The sequence below is a fragment of the Neovison vison genome, chromosome 2, assembly GCF_020171115.1.
Source record: "Neovison vison isolate M4711 chromosome 2, ASM_NN_V1, whole genome shotgun sequence".
Lineage (NCBI taxonomy): Eukaryota > Metazoa > Chordata > Mammalia > Carnivora > Mustelidae > Neogale > Neogale vison.
Window position 1 is genome coordinate 23804895 of NC_058092.1, and position 22099 is coordinate 23826993.

General features: G+C 59.1%; 1 protein-coding gene across 4 annotated transcripts in view; it reads right to left on the reverse strand.

Annotated features, from left to right (window-relative positions):
- Positions 1–22099, reverse strand: part of COL16A1 (collagen type XVI alpha 1 chain) — a 54331-nt gene that overhangs the window by 9983 nt on the left and 22249 nt on the right. For 3 of the 4 annotated variants that reach the window (XM_044237652.1, XM_044237651.1, XM_044237654.1), the window contains 29 exons: positions 21726–21848; positions 21565–21618; positions 21300–21341; positions 20921–20956; positions 20776–20829; positions 20542–20610; positions 18380–18433; positions 18264–18290; positions 17436–17495; positions 17194–17241; positions 17008–17061; positions 13384–13437; positions 13128–13160; positions 11106–11222; positions 10976–11017; positions 10795–10881; positions 9970–10014; positions 8993–9037; positions 7135–7188; positions 6591–6644; positions 6011–6064; positions 4459–4503; positions 4289–4342; positions 3932–3967; positions 3517–3579; positions 1365–1436; positions 1149–1202; positions 285–329; positions 30–74 (listed from right to left, as the gene is read on the reverse strand). In XM_044237652.1, the coding sequence (XP_044093587.1) occupies positions 30–74; positions 285–329; positions 1149–1202; positions 1365–1436; positions 3517–3579; positions 3932–3967; positions 4289–4342; positions 4459–4503; positions 6011–6064; positions 6591–6644; positions 7135–7188; positions 8993–9037; positions 9970–10014; positions 10795–10881; positions 10976–11017; positions 11106–11222; positions 13128–13160; positions 13384–13437; positions 17008–17061; positions 17194–17241; positions 17436–17495; positions 18264–18290; positions 18380–18433; positions 20542–20610; positions 20776–20829; positions 20921–20956; positions 21300–21341; positions 21565–21618; positions 21726–21848 (1620 nt within the window). The remainder of the gene's footprint in view (positions 1–29; positions 75–284; positions 330–1148; positions 1203–1364; positions 1437–3516; positions 3580–3931; positions 3968–4288; positions 4343–4458; positions 4504–6010; positions 6065–6590; positions 6645–7134; positions 7189–8992; positions 9038–9969; positions 10015–10794; positions 10882–10975; positions 11018–11105; positions 11223–13127; positions 13161–13383; positions 13438–17007; positions 17062–17193; positions 17242–17435; positions 17496–18263; positions 18291–18379; positions 18434–20541; positions 20611–20775; positions 20830–20920; positions 20957–21299; positions 21342–21564; positions 21619–21725; positions 21849–22099) is intronic. The other variant, XM_044237653.1, reaches the window with a different exon arrangement.

Consider the following 22099-nt stretch of genomic DNA (forward strand, 5'->3'; position numbering starts at 1 on the left):
TCGGCAGAAGTCACCAGGCCCTTCCTTACCTTTGGTCCTGGGAGGCCAGGGTGTCCCGTTTTCCCCTTGAAGCCCTAGAAGAAGAAGCAGGAAGCTGCCACGGACCTCTCCCCAAGCAGAGGCCACTTCCCTTGCCTCCTCCCTCAGGTTGAGCAAATCAAACCCATCCAAAACCATAGCACGGTCCTCGGAGGATCGGGCCTTGCGCTGCCCCACGCGTGAGACAGAGCCCACACCAGGCAAGGGCCTCCCAGCTCCCCGCTCCTTCCCGCAGCTCAACTTACCGGGGGTCCCATGAGTCCGGGGGGGCCAGCAGGACCAGGGTCCCCCTAGGGAATAGACCAGGGGCATTGAGACAGGACGCCCGCTCATTCGTCACCGCCTTCCCTCTCTCCAGCCCTCCCCGGCTCTCCCAGGATGGAGGGAATGTCCTGGGAGGCAGAGAAAGGATCCAAGCCAAGCTCGGCCTCTGACTGGCTGTGGAGGCTGAGTGCATCCCAGCCCAATCGGAACCTCGATTTTTCTTCTTTGGGTACAGAAGGAGGTTGACCTCGATGCTCTGCCCTTGACCATGCCCCATCCGTTTCAGACTCCCCAGGAAAACCAGATCCAAGGAGCCAGGGCTGTTCAAGTCCTTCTGTGCCTGCAGACCCCCAGCCTAGGATCTTTAGTTGCCTGAGTTCCTGGATATAAACCCATTCCTTTGGCTGTCCCCTTTTGGGGAGACCCAGCTCGCGCAACCTGGTTAAGCTACCAGGAGTACTGAGAAGCCAAGGAGCTCTGGTGCAATCAGAAAAGCTCCTATACTAGGAGCGCCTGGGTGGCTCAGTGGGTTAAGCCTCTGCCTTCAGCTCAGGTCCTGATCTCAGGGTCCTGGGATCAAACCCCGCATCAGACTCTCTGCTCAGCAGGGAGCCTGCTTCCTCCTCTCTCTCTCTCTCTCTGCCTGCCTCTCTGCCTACTGGTGATCTCTGTCAAATACATGAATAAAATCTTTAAAGAAAAAAAAAAAAGAAAGAAAAGTGGGGTGTGGTGAGAAGCAGGTGGAGGTAAAGCAGAAGGATGGGGGGATTTGGTTTCCTTCATCGAGGTTCTATTGACTTTGGCTCCTGGAGGAGGAAGAAGGAAGGAGATGCCCATCTTCTCACCCTCAAGCCAGGCTTGCCGTCCTTCCCATCCAAACCATCCAGGCCAGCAGGGCCCTAGAAACAGGAAAAAGGCATATGTGCATGCTTGTGCTGGAGCCCTAGGAGGCGAGAGACCTGCTCCAGCCCCTCCACCCTGTCCACTCCTCATCCGGCTGCCACCCCAATTAAACATACATGTGCACACGTACCAGTCATGCTAAGACGACACACACTCACCTGAATCCCAGGAGGTCCTGGTGGCCCAGTGGGACCAGGCATGCCTGGTGCGCCTCGAATCCCTTCGCTGCCCTGGAAAGGAGCCGACCCCCACAACAAAGTCAGCAGGGCCTTGCCCCACCTTGGGACGAGGTGCCAGGTGCGGGGTCCTGATGACTACTGGGAGTCTGGGCAGCTGGTTTCCAGTCCCAGTTCTGTCCTGGCCTCCCTGGATATCTTGCACACCACTCCCCCAAGAGGACCTGTCTTCGTCTGCAAAGCATCCCCCTTTCCACACTGTTCTATGAGAAGGGGACACAGCATCTTCTTCAAGGTTGACTCAGGGACTGGCACAGGGGGTGCTCAGTCCCAACAAAGTGCCAAGTGTTATATAGCTGTTGATCCTTCCAGATGAAAAAAGTGTGGCCCCTGTCCTCAAGAAGTTTAAGTCTAGCCTAGCCAGGGTGTCGGGGGAGCCCGTGGGAGGGGTGGGGTGGGGTGGGGAGGGGTGGGATAGGAGGAAGTCTGGAGGTGGGGGAGGGCCCTGAACCCAGTGCTAGACTCTGTCTGACCAACCAGTACTTTTCTGCTTCTCAGAGCCGTGGGGGCTCCTGGAGAAGCGTCAGAGATGGGTGCCTGAAGTGGGAGCCCAGAGAGTGGGACCCGAGACCCCTGCCCCTGCCTTAGCCAGAGCAGCTCCACTCATTTCTGTTTTAAACACTGAGGGTTCACGTGAGCTTCTGTGCGATGAAAGGGCGCAGGGACTGCAAAACAAAGTCTGGAACCACTGTTACAAGCACTGGGGAGCCACTGACTGTCCAAGGCAGGGGAATGGTGAGAATCAATGTTTGAGCTAGAATGTTTATGGGGCCAGGGGGGCAGCTTCGTGTGCCGGGCTGCCGTGTGCCCTAGTGCAAAGAGAATGGCACTGCCATGGAGCCATGGCTGTGGACCCAACCAAGGGGAAAATGATCCCCGCTAGAGACCCCCTTCCATGGGGGGTGGGGAGGAGAGCCCCGGAGTGGCATTGCAATGCCATCCGCTACCAGGAGGGGTCAGCACAGCCCCAGAAAAATGTCAGTCCCACAGGGAGTAGAGACTAAGAACCCCTGGCCAGAGGTTTGGGACTCTCAGCAGTGACCAGCCTAAGGAGAGCAGGCAGCACTGGGGTACAGAGCCAGCGCAGAGGGCTCTGGTGGGGCTGCCACCCGCGTCCTCCACAAAGAAGGGAAGGGCAGCGGCACCCACCACTGCCTCAACCATGGCAGGTAAGTGCTGGCTCTGGGGAGGCAGGGAGGCGCCCAGCGGCTCTCCTGGGCTAGGAGGAAGTCTCAGTTCTGTTGCTGTTTTGCCGTGTGCCTCTGCGATGCCCTCAGCCTCTCTGGGCGTCATTGCCTCACAGTGAAAAGTTTGACCCAGGTGGCCCTTGTATAAGTCCCTTCTAGCTCTGACCATTGTACTATGTGTGTTTTCAGAGGAAAGAGGCTCCACCCCAGGTTGCAGGCCTCCTGCCTCTCCCCTTGGGCCATAAGCCCCCCACCCCCAAGCTTTGAAGTCAGTTTGGGGCCTCATTATACTCCCCCCCACCATCATCACATCTGGGGAGCCCAGAGGTTGGGCTGAGACAAAGATGTCAACCTCCAGACCAAAGCCAAGCTAGTCTCCAATTATCAAGTCAAGGCCGGAGGCAGCCGATGGGGGGCTCCCCTGGCTGCCACTCCTTCCAACCCTTGTGGCCTGGGAGCTTGTCACCAGCTCCCAGGCCACGCCTGCCTTCTCTAGGCCCTGCAGGACCGTCTGCCCATGTTCTGTTCCTGCTGTTATCAGACCCGGAAGGTCTGACAGAACAGCCAGACTGGTACTGGCTTCGGGGCTCCGGAACTCAGGGTTCGGGTTCACAGTCTGGATGTGCTTCCCTCCTCCCCTCAGGAGATGAAGCCAGGCCAGGTGCTGTGGTCACCTCCTCTCACACAACCCTCTGCCTCCTGCCCGCCCCCTGCTCCCAGCAGGCACCCTGGGCCCAGCCGCAGCTATGCTGGAGGTCTCCTTCCCCATCCCTGACCTAACCGAGCCAGTCCTTGATTTTCCCAAGGCTCGATAGTCAGGGTGGGACGGGGTGTGGGACCTGCCGGGCTCAGATCCGTGGCTGTGGCCGACGTGGGGTCTTGCTCACCTTCTCCGCTTGGGGCCCAGGTGGGCCAGGTGCTCCAGCTTTGCCTGGGAATCCAGGGGGACCCTGTGTCAAAAAAGGGGCAGGCGGGAATGAGGGGGTGCTAGAGGGGGGACCTCCCCTTCCTTCCTCCTGGGTCTGCTTCACTATGGTTAATACGACACATTCAGACACATTCGGACTTCCTAGAAACACCGCCTCAGAGCGTTACTGCTGGCTGGCCTGCTGCTGGAGGCCCACCCAGGAGGCTCTGCCCTCCAGGTCCTGGCTCCTGGAGTCAGGCCTGGCCACCCAGGCCGTTCCTCCCATGCATCTTCCCTCCCTTCCCCGGGCCCATCCGAGCCCAGCCTGTCCTGGTCAGGCCCACTCTTCCCAAATAAGACCACAGAGACAGGGCTGGCTTTGTGGCTTCACTCACCGGTGGGCCGGGAAAGCCTGGCTGGCCTTGAAATCCCTAGGAGAAGAAGGAAGGGAGAGTTTGCGGTGCCGCCCACTCTCCCAGTCCTGGCAGCCCGAATGGAAAGAGTGACACCAGGAGGCTGCCTGGAGCCATGGGGCCGTCCTCCACTCTGCCCAAGAGCAGCAGCAGGTGAAGCTCCAGTCTCCAGCTGGGAGGGGACATCTCAAGGACAGGTGAGGGCTGGAGGCTAGAGCCGGTCACCCCTCCACACGTGAGGGTGACCACCAGGGAGAGGACCCAGCCCCTTCCCTGTGCCCATCCCCTCAGGCCTCCCCCCACAGTCAGGACTGCCAACCTGGTCCTCTGGTCACTCACCTGGTCACCCTTCTCTCCCGAGTTCCCTTGGGGTCCTCGCTCTCCTCGGGGACCCTGTCACCAGAGACAACAAGGCATCTGGAACCTAGTCAATCTTCCCTTAGACCCCAGGGCTGGACGGGGACCAGGAGTCCCCATGTCCACTGTCTCCTGTCTCCTCCTCCACTCACCGCTGGGCCTGGGGGACCTGGGAGGCCTTCAGATCCTGGCGGGCCCTGGGGACACGAAGGAGCAGAATCAGCTACCCAGGCTGGGGGAGGTGGGAGATCAAGAGATGGGGCAGGCAACAGGGGCAGAAAGTAGCTGGAGACGTGGCGGGAGACTAAGCCGGCAGGACTCCTCCCTGGTTAGCTCCAGCTTCCCTTCTCTTAGCCTGAACTATTGAACTAGCCTCTTAACTAGTCCTGCCACCTCCTGGCTCACTTCGGTCCAGCCAGCAACTGGCTGCCCTCTCCTCTTTTCCAACATAGCTCTGATTCTAACCCTTTCTTGCTCCAAAGCCTTCCATGTCTCCCCTCTGTCCAAATGAACGAAGTACACACTTTCCTCCAGCGCTGGGTTTTGAGGCATCCTGTGATCTGGTACCATCCACCCTTTTCTGCTTTACTTCCCTCTCCCCATCTTACCTTTTGCCTTGCTTGGTCAGACTGCTATTCTCTGAACATACTCTACATTCGTACCCCAGGCCCTTTGCACAGCTACCCCTTCTCCCTAGAATGCCTACTGTTCCCCCACCCTTTCTGGGGTTCTTAAAATCTTACCAAGGGATTCATTGGCTCCAATTTCTTCCTAAGGTGCCCCCATGCATAGCCTCTCCCTTGGGGATTCCCCAGGATAGATAACCATGTGCCCTCGCCCACCCCTCACTCTATTCAGGGCTCAGGCCCAACAGCGCCTCCTCAGAGAGGCCTCCTGATCCTCTGTCTAATAGCACCCTGTGCACTAGCCAGCCCCTTACCCTGCTCTCTTTTCTCCATTGCTTTCTCATCATTTATAAGCATTGACTTATTCATCCTCCCTCGCTGGAATGTGAGCTCCTGAAGTCAAGGGTCACACAGGTGCCTGTTTTGTTCATGGCGGCACCCCCTGAACAGGCTGGCACCCAGAAGGCCCCTGAGGAATGTCTGTTATTAGATAAATGCCCACGGGGTCTGCTACATCCCACCTGGGCCTCACTGACATGAGAGGGGAAGGTAAGGCTAAGGCTTGGCGGGTTGGTCACAGACGGACTTGGATGTGAGCCCAGCCTCTGCCCTAACTCACTCACCTTGCTGGGTAAGCCCCATCGCCTCCTGAGACTCAGGGAGAACCTCACTGATGTGATGTCCTCCCCTGAAAACAGCCCCTGCCCCTGCACTCAGCCTGGAAGGGGGTCTCTGGGCTTGTGGGATCACACCGGGTGCCATGCAGGGTCTGGGGTCCCCAGCCTGCCCTGCTGGCCCGCGCCTTTGCAGGGGAGGAGGAGGCTCTCCTGCCGGCTGCCTCCAGGCCCCCTTGTCCCTTGGCAGCCCTGGCCAGCCCATCTCCAGGAAACCTGCTGGGATCCTCCTTCTAGCCTCCCCTCCACCTCGCCCTCAGCCTGCGCTGCAGCTGGAGTGACTCATGGGGCAGGGAAGCAGTGGGCAGGCAGGTCTCTCCCTTCACAGGCTGCTGGGAAGGTCCTGGTGGCCGTGGAGGCGGGGCAGGGACAGCGGAGGAGCAGCAGCAGCAACGCAGACTCACCGATTCTCCCTTCTCTCCTGCGGGCCCGACATAGCCCCGCTCCCCCTTGATGCCCTGACAAGCAGGAGAGAAAGAGCTGAATTAGCCCCGTGGCCTGCCTCACGGTGCTAATACGGGGGGTGGAGACTGCAGCTGGCAAAAGCGGGCACTTCCAGGCAGATGGCACCGAGGACGACGGCTGGGGGAACAGGGGGGTGCTGCTCCCCACCGGCTGCCATGGCCCCCTCTGGGGAATGCGGGGACACACCCACCCAGCAGCCTCCAGCCCTGGGTGGAGGGTAGGCTTCCCGGAGTCTCCTTGCCTCTCCTACCCACCCCCCCCACCGACTCTAGGAGGCAGCGTTCAGTTCTGGGGTCTGGATGCAGTGGCCACAGTCAACTTCCCCAGTGGAACGACAGGGCCACGCTGCCCTGCCACAGCAGCTTTGGGGAGCCCTGCACAGACAGACGGATGGACAGACGGCCTGGCAGAAGCACAGGCTGAAATGCTTGGAAGGGAGGGAGCCTCGTGGGGGATGCATCAGCCTCGCCCTCTCCTCACCCCCACCACCAGGCTCAGAGCCAGCATCCCCTTACTCACGGGCAGTCCTGGCGGACCCATGGCACCTGGGTAACCAGGTTGCCCTGGAGGACCCTACAAAGAAAGAGGCATTATGGACCAGCACCACCACCACCCCAACATTTCTGATTCCCCCCCTACCTTGGGCAAAAAGAGTAGCGGTAGCCAGGATGCCCGAGCTGCCAACTGAGTAGGCCCACGCCCGTCCCAGGACAGCCACCACCTCGGGCCAGCTCCCAAAGGCCCAGGTTCCTCTGACGGAGACCACCACCATGAGCCTGGGGCAAGTGCCAGCCAGCTGACAAGTGCCAGCCCAGCCAGGACCCTGGGAGCTGAGCCCGGGGTGGGAGTCAGGCCATTTGCTCCTTGCAGAGGGTCAGGGCTCACGGAGATGAGCCTCCTTTGATCCCAAGGGGGTATAAAATCCCCGATCTGAGGGACCAGGGGCTGCGAATTGCAAAAGGAGTCCCCTTCCCATCTTCCACTCAGCAGCCATCCCTGGGGGCCCCAACTTTGCCTCCCAGGACACCTCATCTATCACCTTCCCCTGCAGGCCCCCTCTTACCGGTTCCCCCTTCTCTCCTGTCGGGCCCCTGAGGCCTCGTTCTCCTTGAAGACCCTTGGAGAGAAAAATCATGAGAACCTGCAGGGAAGGGCTGTCCCCACCCAGCCCCCAGCTCCTTTTGCCTGCCCTGCAGCCTTCTGTCCCCGTCCAGGCAGAGCTGGACATTGCTGATTGCCCCCCACTTAGGGTCCCCAGCAAGGTGACCACGGGTTATACCCCAGAAGGGTAACTTTGAGAGGTTTAGAGTCCCACATCAGGGCACCTCTCGAGAGCATGCCCCCAAGACGGGTAACTATGAAGATATGCCCCCCTCCAGGTAGGGGACCCTCAGAGGGTGCCTCTCAGGCGGGTGACGGTCACTGGTGTGCCCTACTTCCGTAAGTGGCGGGGCTGTACCTTCAGGAGTCTAACACGTATGTGCTCCCCTGGGGGACAACTGCAAAGAGCGGAATCCCTACAATGATGTTCCTCCACCAAAATGTGTCGCTGGAGAGCCAACACTTACCTGTACCCCCCTCCCCCACTCCTAGCCCCAAACGACCTCCTTTTAGGGATGCAGGGGAGACACTCAGGCAGGCCCCCAGAACAGACTGCTCCCTCCGGAGCCGTCCCTGTCACTTTGTGGGGTGGAAAGGGAGAGGACTTTCGATCGAAGCCAGAACCCCCATCCCGAAGTCCTCACCCTGACCCTTGGGGATCTGCCACAGCATTAAGGGGCTGGGTCTGCCCCTTCTCCCTTGTACCCTCAAGAGATGGTGCCCAAACCTTTCCACAACACAAGACAGATGGCTAGACGGACAGATGGCCCCTTCACCCAAGCAAGCAGAAACAGACAAGGTCCGGCCAGGATGAGGACGTGGGGACAGATGGAGCCGCGACAAGGGGGGGCCCTGCTCCCTGAGCCTCCATCGCCAGGCCTGGGAGGAGCGGAACCAGGCCCCAGGAACACCAAATCCGACAAACGAGGTTAGTTTCCGTGACCCGGGAGGGAGCAACAGTGAGGACAGGGATGATTTAAACACACTTGTGACGATGATGACGACGAAGGCAGAGCAATTAACGACACCTGGCGGAAGAAGCAGGCCACGGCGCCCGGCACGCAGGCGCCGGGCCCCGTGACACCCAGGAACCCCGCTGGCTGGCATCACACACCCAGCCTCGGGGCAGCAGACGGGGCCCGGAGCCGAGGAAGAGGAGAGGCAGAGGAGGAAGCGGCGGGGTTCCTCTAGGACAATGGGAAAGGAGAGAGCGTGGCTACCTTCAGATCCCTGGGGTGCCTCGGGACGGCCCTGCCAAGCACTGGGGCAGCAACCTGTGCCAGCCCGCAATGTGGGGCCCTGAAGCTTTGGCATCTCTACCGGGCTCTGTGCCAGGTGCCTGGCAGGGCCCCAAGAACTACTTCCAGCAAATCTTCAGTCAACAGCCAAGGTGGGAGAAGCAGGAGGCAGAAGTGAGAAGGGAGGGACCAAGAGGCCCCTGGAGGCACCAGCTTCATATAAGAAGGTAAAACAGCTCCAAGGCGGGCTGGGGGGGTGGGAGGGGTAGTGGGTGAGGTTGGTGGGGGAGTGACGTGGCATTGGGGGAGAGAGAAAGGAGCTCGTAGGTGGGGTGGGGAGAGAGAAGATGAAAGAAGCCAGAGCAGAGGGAGAAGGGAAAAGGGAAAGAAGTCAGAGACTTGGAAGATGTCCAAGCCGCTGGGGCCGCAGGGAACCTGTGTCGTTATGTGCCTGCAGGGGGACAAAGACAAACATGGGGGGGGGTGACGAGGGCTCCACAAGGAGGGAGACAAGCAAACGCCACAGAGACCTGGCTGGTCAGGGGGGTGGGGAAGAGAGGTCAAGCAACGCTAGGTTCTTACAGGCAATCCGGGGGAGCCAACAGCACCAGGAAAACCTGGGGGGCCCTGGTGGGAGAAACAGGCAGGTCACAACTCATAGGCATAGTAACCCTGGGCATCGTCTGGGGCAGAGGGTCAGGGGGAGAGGAGGTCACAGGAATATTTCCAAGGCGGCTGGAGAAGAGACTCATTGAAGGCATCTGCCCCTCCCCCTTGGCTCCGGGAAGAATGGCTCCGCCATCAGCGGAGATGAGAAACAGCCCCCAGAGTCAAGGGCCCTGGCCGAGTCCTCCCGAGTCCAGCCGGACACCCTCGCTCGGGCGCCAGCCCATCGCGCCTGCCACCTGACCTCCAGACGCCTCCAGCTGGGTGGCTCCCTGCTTCTAAGGTGGCTCCCACCAGCCACCTCTTCTCCAAGGAAAGCATTTTCGGTTCTTCCAGTCTTTCCTGGTCACTTCTAGCTTCCCACCATAGCAAGGCCACGAAGAACTCCAGGGCAGACATCCCTGGCCTGGCCTTTGGCGACGCGTCCCAGAGATGGCCCTACAGAGTGACGCAGGACTGTTCCATCCTAACCCCTGGCCCCCGTAGCAACTGGTGGCATGGAGGCGTGCAGAGATCTGGTCGGGGTGCCGCACACATTCCTGGCAGCTGGGACCACAAGCCAGAAGCACAGGCCCTCCCGCCGGGGGATCCTGGGTCCCCCGTGCAGGACACCGTAGGGCTGGGGATGGGGAGACCAGGGTGTGCCCCAGAGGGCCTCCCCGAAGCAGGACGCCCAATAGAGCGAGATGGAGCAGGCCAGTACCAGGGGCTTGGGTGGGGTAGTGGGAGTCCACAGTCCCCACAGATGCTTCGATGAGGGACACGGGCGGGCAGTAGGATTTCCCTCCTTCTGCCCTGTCCAGCTTCCCGGATACAAGGCAGCAGAATGGAGTCTGGGCATTATGACCCCTTCAAGAGCTTCTCAAGTGGGCCAGGAAAGCACGGATACTTACAATAGGGCCTGGAGGACCCGGGGAGCCCCTCATGCCAGGCGGACCCTGCAGAGGGAAACGGAGGAAGCAGCTCAGGCTCCACAGAGCCTGGGGGTCTCTGCGGCCTTCCTCCCAGCGCCCACAGCGGGCGGTGGATGGCAAAGCAGGGCCGTTTTAGCTGATGTTAAACCTTTCGTTCAGTTCATTCAATCATCCAACAAACATTTACTGAGCAGCTATTATGCCCCAGGCATTAGTCCAGGTGCTGGGGACAGAGCCATAAACCAAACATAAAAATCCCTGCAGTGTGGACTGATGCTCTAGGGGAGAGGGGGGCAGTAACAAACACACCCGGGCCGGCACGTGGTGCCCAGTAGATGCATGTGGAATGTTCTTCGATGAATGAAATACACGGTCTTCAGAGGGGGACATGTGCACTGCGTGGAGGGGACCAGGGGTTCTAAGGGTGGTGTTGGGGGAGGTCAGTTTCCGAGAAGTCAGGGAGCGTCTCTCTGAGAAGGTGATCTCTGAGCAAAGAGTGGAAGGGGGGAAGGAGCAAGCCCCGGAGAAGAGCTGCAGGCAGAGGGAGCAGCTTGGGGTGCAGGAGGGTGTCCCTCGGGCCGAGAGCAGCCTGGGTACCAGCGGAGTGAGGGACGCTGAGCCATGAGAGGTGCCAGGTGACCTGAGACTTGGAGGCCCCCAAAGGGCTCTCAAGAGACAGGGAGCCCCCAGAGGGCCCAGGAGACGTTTGGCAGGAATGAAACTGCCCCTGAGGAACTGAGGGCCGCTTGCGTGGAGACAGCAGCCCCCTTGCCCTGCCCGGACGAGGCCTGGGACTGGTCTTACCTCTTCTCCTCTCTGGCCGGGCAGTCCTGGAGGACCGGGCAGCCCAGGGCTCCCAGCACAGTCTAGGTCCCCCTCACCGTTGTCTCCCTGGAGTGGGACGGGGAGGGTGAGCTGAGCAGCCGGGGCCCTCCCTGTGGGGCCCGGGGCACAGGCGAGGAGGACCAGGCACGGGTCCACTCACCCGGGCCTCCTCAGCTCTTGGGCGTTCCCGCTCTGCAAAGCACTGTGGGGGACAACAGGAGGCCCTCCGTCAGGTGAGGCAACCGGGCGCTTCCCCCGCCCCAGGCCACCCCACAGCCCAGCCTCCTTACCCGGGCACAGCTGTCCAGGCCTGGCACCCCGGGGACACCTTGGTCTCCCTTCTCTCCTTTTTCCAGGAACGCCACGGGGCGGGCTGTTTGCCCCTGGACACAGTCCCCGCAGATGCTCTGACCAGAGAGAGGAGAGGGCAGCGGGGCATGGGTCCCAGAAGGCCAGGACGGGCCAAATGGGGGAACCTCACCCCACACTCAGCCAGGGCACCCTGCCTGCCCACATTCTCTCTCTCTCCCCAGCCACATCCCTGCGGCAGCTTTGCTCCATCCTCAGGGGACCCGATCCCAACACTGGCTTTGAGTTGCCTCCAGGAAGCAGCTCTGTGGGGCCAAGCCAAAGCCACTTTCCAGACAGGCGTGTGGGAGGAGGCGGAGGGGCCCGCGGAGGGACCATCTGTCCCGGCTGTTCCTGCAACCGGCCCCCGCTGTGAGGACACGCCACTAGGATTCGGGCTTGGAAGGCCGGCTCCTGCACACCCGCTTCTCTGCCCAAGGGAGCAACGGGGCAGCCGCAGGCCGAGCCAGGCCTCTCGCAGACACCCTCCAGGATGGGGCTGGCCCTCCTGTCCCCGGGGGCTGCTGACTGTCACGGGCTCCCCGGTTTGCCCATCCATGGCGGGGTGTCCCTGGGCCCCTGGGCAGGAGCTCTCAGTTCACGTTCACTGCTCACTGCCCAGCCTGGGGATAATGGTCGGCATGGGCTCAGCACCCAAGATGCCGGCCACTGTAATGGACCTTTGCCCGTGATCGCGTTCACTCCCGACAGTGCAATGAGGCGGGTAATCTTGTAGTCGTTCTGGAGATGAGAAAGCCAATGCTCAGAGACACAGTGCAACTCATCTCCGGTAAGTGGGGGCCCGTGCTGGACCCTGCTCTGCTGAGGCCAGAGCTGGCACTCGATCCGCAGGCCCAGGCTTCCTCTGGGGTGCCGTCTGACCCCTCGCCCAGACCATGCTCCGTTCCAGTTTGGGGTCCTCCACAAGGCTGTTCAGATGACGTGGGACACAGAAACGTGCCAAATCCTGCATTTGGGGTCATGCGATCCCGTGCCCGGAGGCAGGACTTGGGGGATCCCCAGCTTGCCAGGAGCCTCAGGGAGAAGAGCTGGGGTTTCCTTGCCACACTTCACGTGATCCAACCTGTAGCTGCTGTCAGGAGGTGAACCCGATTACAGGCTTCTTCTGGAGACATCTGCTGTCCAGAGCGGGGACAGGGAAGGCAGTGCCCATGCTCTGGCCTGACCAGGACCCACGGGGGAAGTGGGAGGTCCAGGGTACTGGCCAGCCGGTACTAGAAGGGGGTGGCCAGGACAGGGGGCCTCTGGAGGGACCCCAGAGGATGCCGAGCTGGAGGAGAGGAGGATCCAGGTCTTGTCTCCAGAGGTGACGGAGCAAGGGAAGTCCATGTCAGCCCTGGTGCCCAGGTTGGGAGGCCAGACCAGGCCAGAGCCCTCAGGGTGGTCTTGACGCCATTGGCAGCGCTGGCACGGGCCGACCCCACCAGGACTTCAGATCCCCCTCTCCTGTACCACCAGAACTGCTCCTGAAATCCTGTTTCCTCCCTGGATTCTTTCTGGATGGTCCTCTGGTCAATCTGTCCTTCTTCCAGGCTCCCAAACCAGTCCCGTCCAAGAACATAAGTAACCTCCACATCTCCCTGCCGGGTGACCCCACAACTCTAACTCTAGCCCTCCCGCCCTGCCCTAGAAGCTGCTGGACCCTGCCTTGGTGGGACCAGGGTGGTACAGGGCCTCATCGGTGGCTCCCGTGGGCAGGCTTTGGAGCAGGAACTGCCCAAAACATCCACCATGGGGCTACCTTGGCAGGATTCCTCCAAACACTCATTCAGCAAGGAAGACTGAGGCGCTGTTACATGCCAGGCACTGTGCTAGGCCCTCTGAGACAGCTGCTTGGAGAAGGGACATGTCCCTTGCTCTCACTGTGTGATGCTGAGCACTTCCTGCAACAATCCCCTTAGGAGACCACTCTGCCCATTCCTCCTCCCCTCTTACCCTCTTACCTTAAGGAGGTGCTGTTCAATTGGTAAGGAGCCCTGCAGGAGACAAGACAGGAGGGCTCAGGCAGTGAGCAGGAAAGGGGGCGGAGACTTACAGGATCAGGTGGGGTCTTGGGAAGACAGAGGCCACCCTGGCTTCTCCCTGCCTCACAGGAGGGAGGGACGAGGGCTGGCGCTGCAGCTAAGAGGACTGGCATGGCCAGCTCCATCCTGGGAAGGGCAGGGAGGGGGCTGCACGGGGACCCTGACTGGTACCTACCAGTTCCGCAGTTAGCCCGGGCTGTCCAGGCAAACCGGTGTTTCCAGGCACTCCCTATAGCCAAGAAGAGACACGAGTGAGTGGACTCCTCTTGAGCCTGAAGGCCACCCTGCTTCACGCCCTCCATGCCCCCTGCCCCTTCCCTTCCAGCAGCGCTGAGAGCCCAGTGGATGCAAGGCTGGCATCCATGCTTAGCTCAGAATCTCCAGACCGTTTGTGGGGAACGTGGAGGAGGCCCAGAAGGGGGACCCCCAGGAGCAGTCCAACAGGAAGTTTTTCCTACATGTTAGAGGAACGTCAGAAACCAGGCAAAGAGGCTTCCACATAGTAAATACGATCCTTTCTGTGCTATGTCCATTTCCTATCGGATCCCGCTGAATCACAGAGCTCTTGGTGAACTAGGCGGTATCACACCCAACTTAAAGCCGGAACAAAAAATTCTGAGAGGGGGCGCCTGGGGGGTTCAGTCATTAAGCCTCTCTGCCTTTGGCTCAGGTCATGATCCCAGTGAGCAAGCCCAACATCGGGCTCCATGCACAGCCGGAAGTCTGCTTCCCCCTCTCCCTCTGCCCGCCGCTCTGCCTACTTGTGCTCTCTCTCTCTCTGTCAAATAAATAAATAAAATCTTGAAAAGGGGGAGGGGGTGCCTGGGTGGCTCAGTCGTTAAATGTCTGCCTTCGGCTCAGGTCATGATCCCAGGGTCCTGGGATGGAGTCCCGCATCAGGCTCCCTGCTCTGTGGGGAGACTGCTTCTTCCTCTCCCACTCGCCCTGCGTGTGTTCCCTCTCTCTCTGTCAAATAAATAAATAAAATCTTAAAAAGAAGAAGAAGAAGATGGTGAAGAAGAATTCTGAGAAGCTAAGTAACTTTCCCGAGGTCACGAGATGAGCAAAGTGCAGGGGTGAGATTCAGAGTCAGGACCACTGGCTCCAAACCCTCTCTTAACCAGGATTCCAGAACCTTCCTCAAAAGACGTTCCCCACAACACTCGTGTACATAGCCAGACCTAGGCAGGTGGGAACCCCAGCTACCTGGGTAACCTCCAGCAGCTTACTTGGGGGGGAAAAAATCTCTATGCCTCAGTTTCCTTATCTGTGAAACAGCGATCCTCTATGGCGAGGCATAAAGGAGAGAGCATGGGGTGATGAGGAACTCCTGCGACCTTTTTGCCACCCAGACTCCCTGAGGCCCCTGCAGGCTCACGGTGCATATTTGCATATTAAATACTCCCCGCGGAGGGCCAGGAGTGTGTTCCCTTCTCAATCCCCAGCTAAGAGGAAGCATACATTAGACGCTGGAGGGAACGCACCACCACACACCCTGCTCTTCCTTGGCCCCTTCTGAGATCTGGCCTCCCTTCAAGTCCCAGTTCCCAGCGACAGAGCACGGCCACCTTCCCCCCGCCGCCCTGCTGCCCCAGCCCTCTCCGTTCCAGGCCAGGCTCTACCAAGGCCCAGGGCAGCCTCCCTCCAGCAAGCTCCTGTGCCAGTCCTTCTGCGGCCCTAGTGAGTTCACGGGATAATGTGCTCAGGACAGTGCCCGGTGCCTGGAAAACGCCTTGAACCTGGTCATTATCCTTATGCACATAAATTATGCCCCCGCCCCGCTCTACTTGCCATTGTGGGTGTGTGTGACTTCAAGCCTGATACTTGGTGATTTTCTTTCCCTGCCTTCTTGGAAAAAAAAAAAAAAAATTGGAACTAAAGGTCCCACCTGTTGCTCTGCCCTGGAAGCCGAGAGCTACCCACTCACTGGCTGCTAACTGTATAGCCTCAGGCACGTGGCTCGGCCTCCCTGCCTCAGTTTCCCCTTCTGGAGGATGATAGGAGATTTCATTCCTAAGGCAAATAAATGCTGTCTGTCTCTGGGCCCGTTTCTGAGCCTGAAGACGGGGTTGGAGGGGGGCAGCTGCCGGGCCCTCCCTTCCTTGGAAGGACTGCAGGGCTGACCTGGCGAGGAAGAGCTGTATCTTGCCTGATACGGGGCAGGTGCCTATTAGTGGCAGCCTTGGCTTGGTCTCCCGCACTGGCACCGGGCGAGGACTCCGGTGCCTGGGACCAGACTCTGCAGTCACTCTTTTCTGCCTTGTTCCCTCAGCATGTCTTGGCAGGGTTCACACTCCATCAGCGTGTTAATGGGTCACTTTGAAATGACTCTCATGCTTCCCCAAGCAAACCGCAAGACCCCCACAGACAGATTCCTGCTTCCTGGTGGTGCAGCAGGAGGTGGGGACGCTTGGTAAATGTGCAGTTGGCCCGTGGGGGAACGGAGAGCTGGCTCCCGTTCTGAGCTCTTGATGAGCGAATTGGATCCCGGCAGAGACTCCCATCAGCCGTGGGGACTCACCAGAACAGATTCTCACCCCGGGGGTGGCAGCGGGGGAAATGTGGCAAATCTCCGGGGCGGGGGGGAAGGGGGGAGTAGTTTGTGAAAAGCTCCCATGGGACTCTGCTCTGCTTCTTCGGGCGCTGGGAGCCAGACATGCAGAAGCCACTGTCTGTCCCTCCTGGGACCTTCAGAGAATGGCGCCTGGCATGCAAGCCGCTGGGGAGCTGTCCCGCAGGGCATTGGCAGGGAAGAGGAAATGCTGGGCGCTGGGGAAGCCCAGTCCAGCACTGCCAATTCCGAGCCAGATGACCTCAGACAAGATACTTCACCCCTCGGAGCCCGTTCGCCCAGCTGAGACTTAGGGAGAATGCCATCTGCCTACCAGAGTTGACGTGAGACTCCAGCGAATGAGGGAACGGATATAAAATGATCATGGGCACCGGCCTAATGTCGGCTAATGCTGTCTAACCGTTTACTGTGTGCCAGGCGTGGTTCTACACATCTCACATGCGTTAACCTGTTTAAAATTCACAAAAGCCCCATGAGGTCCGTGCTGTAATGATCTCCACTTAACAGAGGAAGGAACCGAGACACAGAGAGGGTAGGTAACTCGCCGGGCATGGCACCGCTAGCACCTGGCGGGGCTGGGATTCAAAGTCAGGCTGACGGACAGGCTCTGGAGTGCGCTCCCTCAGCAGCGTGCCGCACGGGTCTCCACGCCCACTGCTCTCCCCTCACTGTCAGCCGCCTCCCTGCTCTTCTCCCAACTGTTCGCCCCCGAACCTTTGCACCTGCCGCTTTTGCTGTCAGGAATGCTCTCCCTCATGGGCTTACTCACTCATTTCCTCTGAATCTGGATTCTTTCCAACACTCTTCTCCAACATCTTCCTTGCCCTCCTCCCACTTTCTGACCCCACGCCCTAATTCGTCTTCCTCCCTCCCTCCTCGCGTGAATGAATGTTGCACACTGCTCCAAGCCAGGGGCGCGCCAGGCCGGTGTAAGAAACTGTTTGATCCAGATCGTGGGTTCCTAACAGATGACCGAGGCCTGAACTTGGCCTGGGGGTCAGTAGGGTGCCCAGGCGAGCACATAGCAGGGCGTTCCTCAAGAAAGGGCTGAGACTGTCCCTAGCCTGCCCTAAAGGATCAGTGGGCGCCCCCCCCATGCTGCTCTGCGGAGCAGGGACCCCCGTGAGGATGGCACACGTAAGTGTTGAGTGAGGGCCAGCACAGAGCCCCAGCATGGCCACCCCGGCTCCCTGCCTCCCAGACTCCCATTCTCTTCTCCCCCTTTACCTGTAGCCCGGGCATTCCAGGAGGGCCAGGTGGTCCGGGAACCCCTGGGGGACCCTGAGGGAGAGGAGAAGTCATCAGACCCCAGAGAAAGTTCTGCCCCACTGCTGGGGGTGTCAGCATCAGGATGGGCAAGCCACGGGGCGCTGGCGGACAAGTGGAGAGACAGAGGAGACAAGCGACACACACCTGCGGGCCCGGCTGCCAGGAGCTGCCCATCCAAAGTCCCGGAGCACCCTGGGTGGGAGTGGGGGTCGCAAAAGAAGGGAGAGGTTATAGGCAACGTCCACACCAAGCGCAGGGCTGCGTGGGGAGGCAGCTGGCTGGGGCGCAAAGCCCTGGGGGGCGGAGGGGAGGGCTCGCGTGTTGAGCCAACACAGGAAGCCAGGCCTCTCCCCCAGCTGGGGGGGAGGGCTCTCAGTGCCACTCACCGGCATGCCAGAGAAGATGGGGTCCCCTCGAGAGGGGCAGGAACACTCCCCAGGCTCGCCCTGAAAAGACAAGAGCTTTTGTCGGTGGGGGTGGGGCGAGGATAGAGGACCTTCTGGAAACCAGGATCTAGGAGGCAGCACGGGCTCTAGGATGGAGAGGCCAGGGTTTAAATCCAGGATCTGCCTCTTGACGACTGTGCCCTTAGGCAAGCTCTTCAACCTCTCGAGTCTCAGTCACCTTATCTGTAAAACGAGGGTGATCGCACCAAATGCACAGACGGTCAGGAGGATGGCAGGGATGGATGTACACGGAGCTCCTGCCACACGGGGAGGCCTGAGGCCCCCGGCGGCTAGGTGCTACTGCTCGTGCTGTCAGTTTGCACCCAGCATCTGCAGTTACACAGGTGTTCTGCCTCTGGGACACTTGCGGCTTGATCGTTGCCCTCCCACTCCCCTTGGCCCTTGGCCGGGACCCAGCCCCCTGCCTCTCTGCCCTCTCACCACTGGTCCTCCCCAGCTTAGTGCCTGCCCTGGCCTGTGACTCAGGCCCCATCTGCCAGTGCAGCTGCCCTCATGGGGCCTTTAGAGCTCTCTGGGTCTCCTGGGATCCTAGTTGTGCCCTGGGCCAGCAACCAAGTGAAGTGAGAAATGTTTGGGGCCCCGGCTTCCTAGAACTGGGGAGCTGGCAGTAGCAAGGAGACTGGGATGACTCCTTAGCCTCTGTCCTCCAGTCTAGAGCAATCACCATGTGTAAAGGTTCCCTTGAGGGTGGGGCTCCAGGGGTGGTTAATTTCCCCACAGTATTGACCACAGGGCCTTGAGACTTACCTTCTCTCCCTGAGGTCCCTTTTCACCCTGCAGGGAAAAAACACAGCGAGGTGAGTAGGGAGGGGTGTGAAGGCACAATGCCACAGCTTCCTGCTGTTCTGAGACTCTGTGCTCACCGGCGTCCCTCTGGCTCCAGGAAGTCCAGTTTGTCCTTGCTGCCCATCTGGGCCCTGAGGGGAGAGAGTCCAGGGTCAGCGTTGAGCCTGGATGGCAGCCAAGCCGTGCGGCCCACCCACAGGGCAGATAGGACTAGCAGAAGCCTGTGTCCTAGTGCCCCTGTCCTCAAGGAGGGGACTCTGGCACAGGAGACAAGGAGTGGAGGAAGCAGGAAGACTGGCATTTCCTGAGTGCCTTCTGGGAGTCAGACCCTGAGCCAAGCGCCTGTCAGACGATGCTGAGTGGGACCAGCCCCCCACCCCAGACCTGTAGGATGGCACGGTTCTGTCTGACTGGTGAGGGAACTCAGGCTTAAAGAAATTTTGTAAGAGACCCTCCCCCCCCAGCATGACTGTACCCTTCTCCAGGCGGCCCGGGGCCCCTGCCCTCTCCCTCTCCCTCCCTTTCTCATGCTTGACACTCGTTCTATCACAAAGGTTATCTCCGAGGACTTAGCAGGAAGGAGAAATTTCTGTTCTTATTTTATCACCAAGGATTTGGAGACTCTGAAAGGCTGTCACTTGCCTGTGGTCACACAACTAGGACTGTGTTGGGGGCTGAGATTGGAAAGCCTCCTGGATGGGGTTTGGCCTGAGAGAAGGAGGTCTGGAGAAGTCCGCCGGGCAGAACGACGGCATTTGGAAGGCCGCCTTTCTATGGGCTCTGCCACCTTCACGCTAGGGACTCAAAACTCCTTGAGGACCTGGACCTCCTTTGCCTTTAACCTCTGCCTTTCCCCTGGGGCTCCCTGAGAGTGGCCATGGACGTGGGCAGGGTGTGGGCTCCTCTGGGCTTCCGAGCACCCTCGGCAGGACTTTTATCAGTGATTGCCAAACCAGAACTGGAATTTCTCTAGGGACCCGTAAAGATAGAAAAGGTATCTTTCGCCAGGCTATTTTCCCCATTACCAAAAGAAGAAAAAGCACATTTGCCCATGACCCAGGATGGCACAGGCTGGCTGAAAGGTAGCATTTCTTTGATTTAGGCTAGAATTATACCATCTTGTAAAATTCTAGTAGACTTGTATGAACAGAAGCTGACTATTATGCAGGTCTTTGATGAATGAAAATGAGGAAATGTACTTATTATTACTTAATCTCTGCAGTTTGTTCAATAGACACATGTTTTAAAGCATGCGACTTTACGGACTGGTCGGACAGTCGTAAAGAGGGGACTCGTTGGTAGGATAAAGAGAGGTCTTAGAAGGTAATGAGGTTGGAAGGTATTTTGAGTCGAGAAAGATCTGGCCTGTCGAGTCGGGCAATAGCCACATGTGCTTATTTAAATTTAAATTAATTTAAATTAAATGAAATTTACAACTTAGCTCCCGAGTTACGCTGGCCACAGTTCAAGTGCTTGATGACCATATGTGCCTCGGGCAGAGGAGAATAGAACATTTCCATCACTATGGATAGTTCGATGGGGCAGCACTCCGTTAGAAGATCCCCCCAAGGCCCAAGGTTTGAAGTGGGGGTGAGTGAGTCCCCATACATGCTTTGAGTCAGACAGGCCAGGGTTCAAGTCCTGCCTTGGCTCCCTCGCCCTCTGGCCTTCAGCTTTCTCATCTATGAAACAGGGACAGTAACAGCCATTCCCTTTCAGGGAGGTTTTTTGTTTGTTTGTTTTTTGTTTTTTAATTTTTATTTTTTTTTTAAAGATTTTATTTATTTATTTGAGAGAGAGACAGTGAGAGAGAGCATGAGCGAGGAGAAGGTCAGAGAGTGAAGCAGACTCCCCATGGAGCTGGGAGCCCGATGTGGGACTCGATCCCGGGACTCCGGGATCATGACCTGAGCTGAAGGCAGTCGTCCAACCAACTGAGCCACCCAGGCGTCCCCCTTTCAGGGAGGTTTAAGCAGATCCCAGGTCTAGGGCTTAGCAGCAGGCTTAGCAGCCACTGCTCCCAAAATGATGGGGATCAGTAAGATGACGGGGGTCGGTAACATCAGTGGTCAGATGCCCCCATCCAGATGGGGTGGTCTTCCTTATTGGAGGCTGGGCTTCCCTCCTCCTGTCCCCCATGCTGCCATCCCCCAGCGGGGTCAACCCTGTGCCCTCTTCCCAGCAGTAAGTGCCTTGGCCCCAGCAAGCGTCCAGCACAGAGTGCAGAGAGGACCCTTACCGGAGGCCCAGAGATGCTGGCACCGGGGGGCCCCATAGGCCCAGCAGCCCCTTTCAGTCCTGGAGACCCCTGTGGAAAGGAGGACATGGAGGCTACCATGAGTAATCAGGCAGGTGAGATGCATTAGATCAGGTCTTGGGTGGCCCTGCATTGGGCATGTCACTGGTCCCCTGTCCCCTCGGCCAAGACACTCCAAAGCACCACAGGGCTAGCACCTATGAGGCAGAGGCTCACCTTGGCACCCTTCTCTCCAACAGGTCCAGGTGGTCCCCGAGGTCCTGGAAGTCCCTGCAGACAGAAGTTAACCCTTGTTCTAAAGGGTTCCTTTCCCTTCCCATCCCCGGCCCCTAGTATCCTCTGGGCCCCGAAGCGGACGTACCTGAATACCAGGCAAACCCTGTACTCCAGGTTCCCCCTGCAAGTCAGAAACCACAGACTGGGCCACAGCTGTCCAGGCCAACCTGTCTCACTGGCACAGCTGGTCTGGGCTGGGGCATCTACCAGCCCAAAGTCCAGAGAGCTCCACGGAAAGACTGTGAGGGTAAGAGAGGAAGGGGACCAAGCCAAGGTCCTCCACAGAAGTAATAGCAGGCCAGCCACAGTTACAGGGCTGCTGACCAGTTCCTTATGCCAGAGCTGTGCCCTTAAGCATCCGAGGGCAGACAGAGCTCTGTAGTTTGGGGGATGTACAGGAGTGAGCAGCTGGCCTGTTAGAGGCACTGGGGAGCAGGGAAGCAAAAGTAAGGCTAAACACTCACCTGGGGCCCTTGGACTCCCTTTCCTGGAAGTCCAGGCTCTCCCTAAAGAGGCAATAGGACAATCCTTGGCTTGAGATTCCCTGCTCACCTTTAAAACCTCCTTCCCTAGCCTCTTCCCCTTAACCTCCTTTTTTTCTAGCTTCTCCCTACTCTGTAGACCACCTTCCCCACTCCAGGCCGAAAGGGCCTATGTATCTGCCTCACCTGTGTATCTACCCTCACCATATACACCTGCAGCCCAGGCTCTCCCCGGACGCACACGTACCTGGATGCCCTTCAGTCCTGGGGGCCCTTGAACTCCAGGTAGACCAGGCTGGCCCTAAAAGATACAGGTGGCCCATGGGTCCCACAGGGGGAAAGGTGCAGGTGGGAAAGAAGGCAAAGCTCAGGCAGGGAAAGACCAAGGGGCAGGCAGCCAGGACTCACCGGTTTACCAGGCCGGCCCATGCCTTCTGGCCCCGGTTCTCCTTTGGGGCCTGGCTTCCCAGGCAGTCCCGCCATGTTCGTCACTGCCCCCTGCAGGCTGGGGCAGGCAGTGCAGCCATCGCCCTGGTCAGAGATGGGCACAGCCAGGAGCCCTGAGCCAGCGCTGGCCAGGCCAGGAGGAGGAATGGCAAAAAGAGTCCTTGTGCCCCTCTAAGAGCTCTGCCCCTCCAGGGTCCCCATGTCAGTATGGGAAATCAAAACAGCCCCTGACGCTCTTTGCTCTTCTCCTCCCTGCCGTGGAGAAGAGCTGAGGCATCTCCACAGTGACTCTGATATCCTGTAAGGCTCACAGCCTGACTCTGCCATCCCTCACC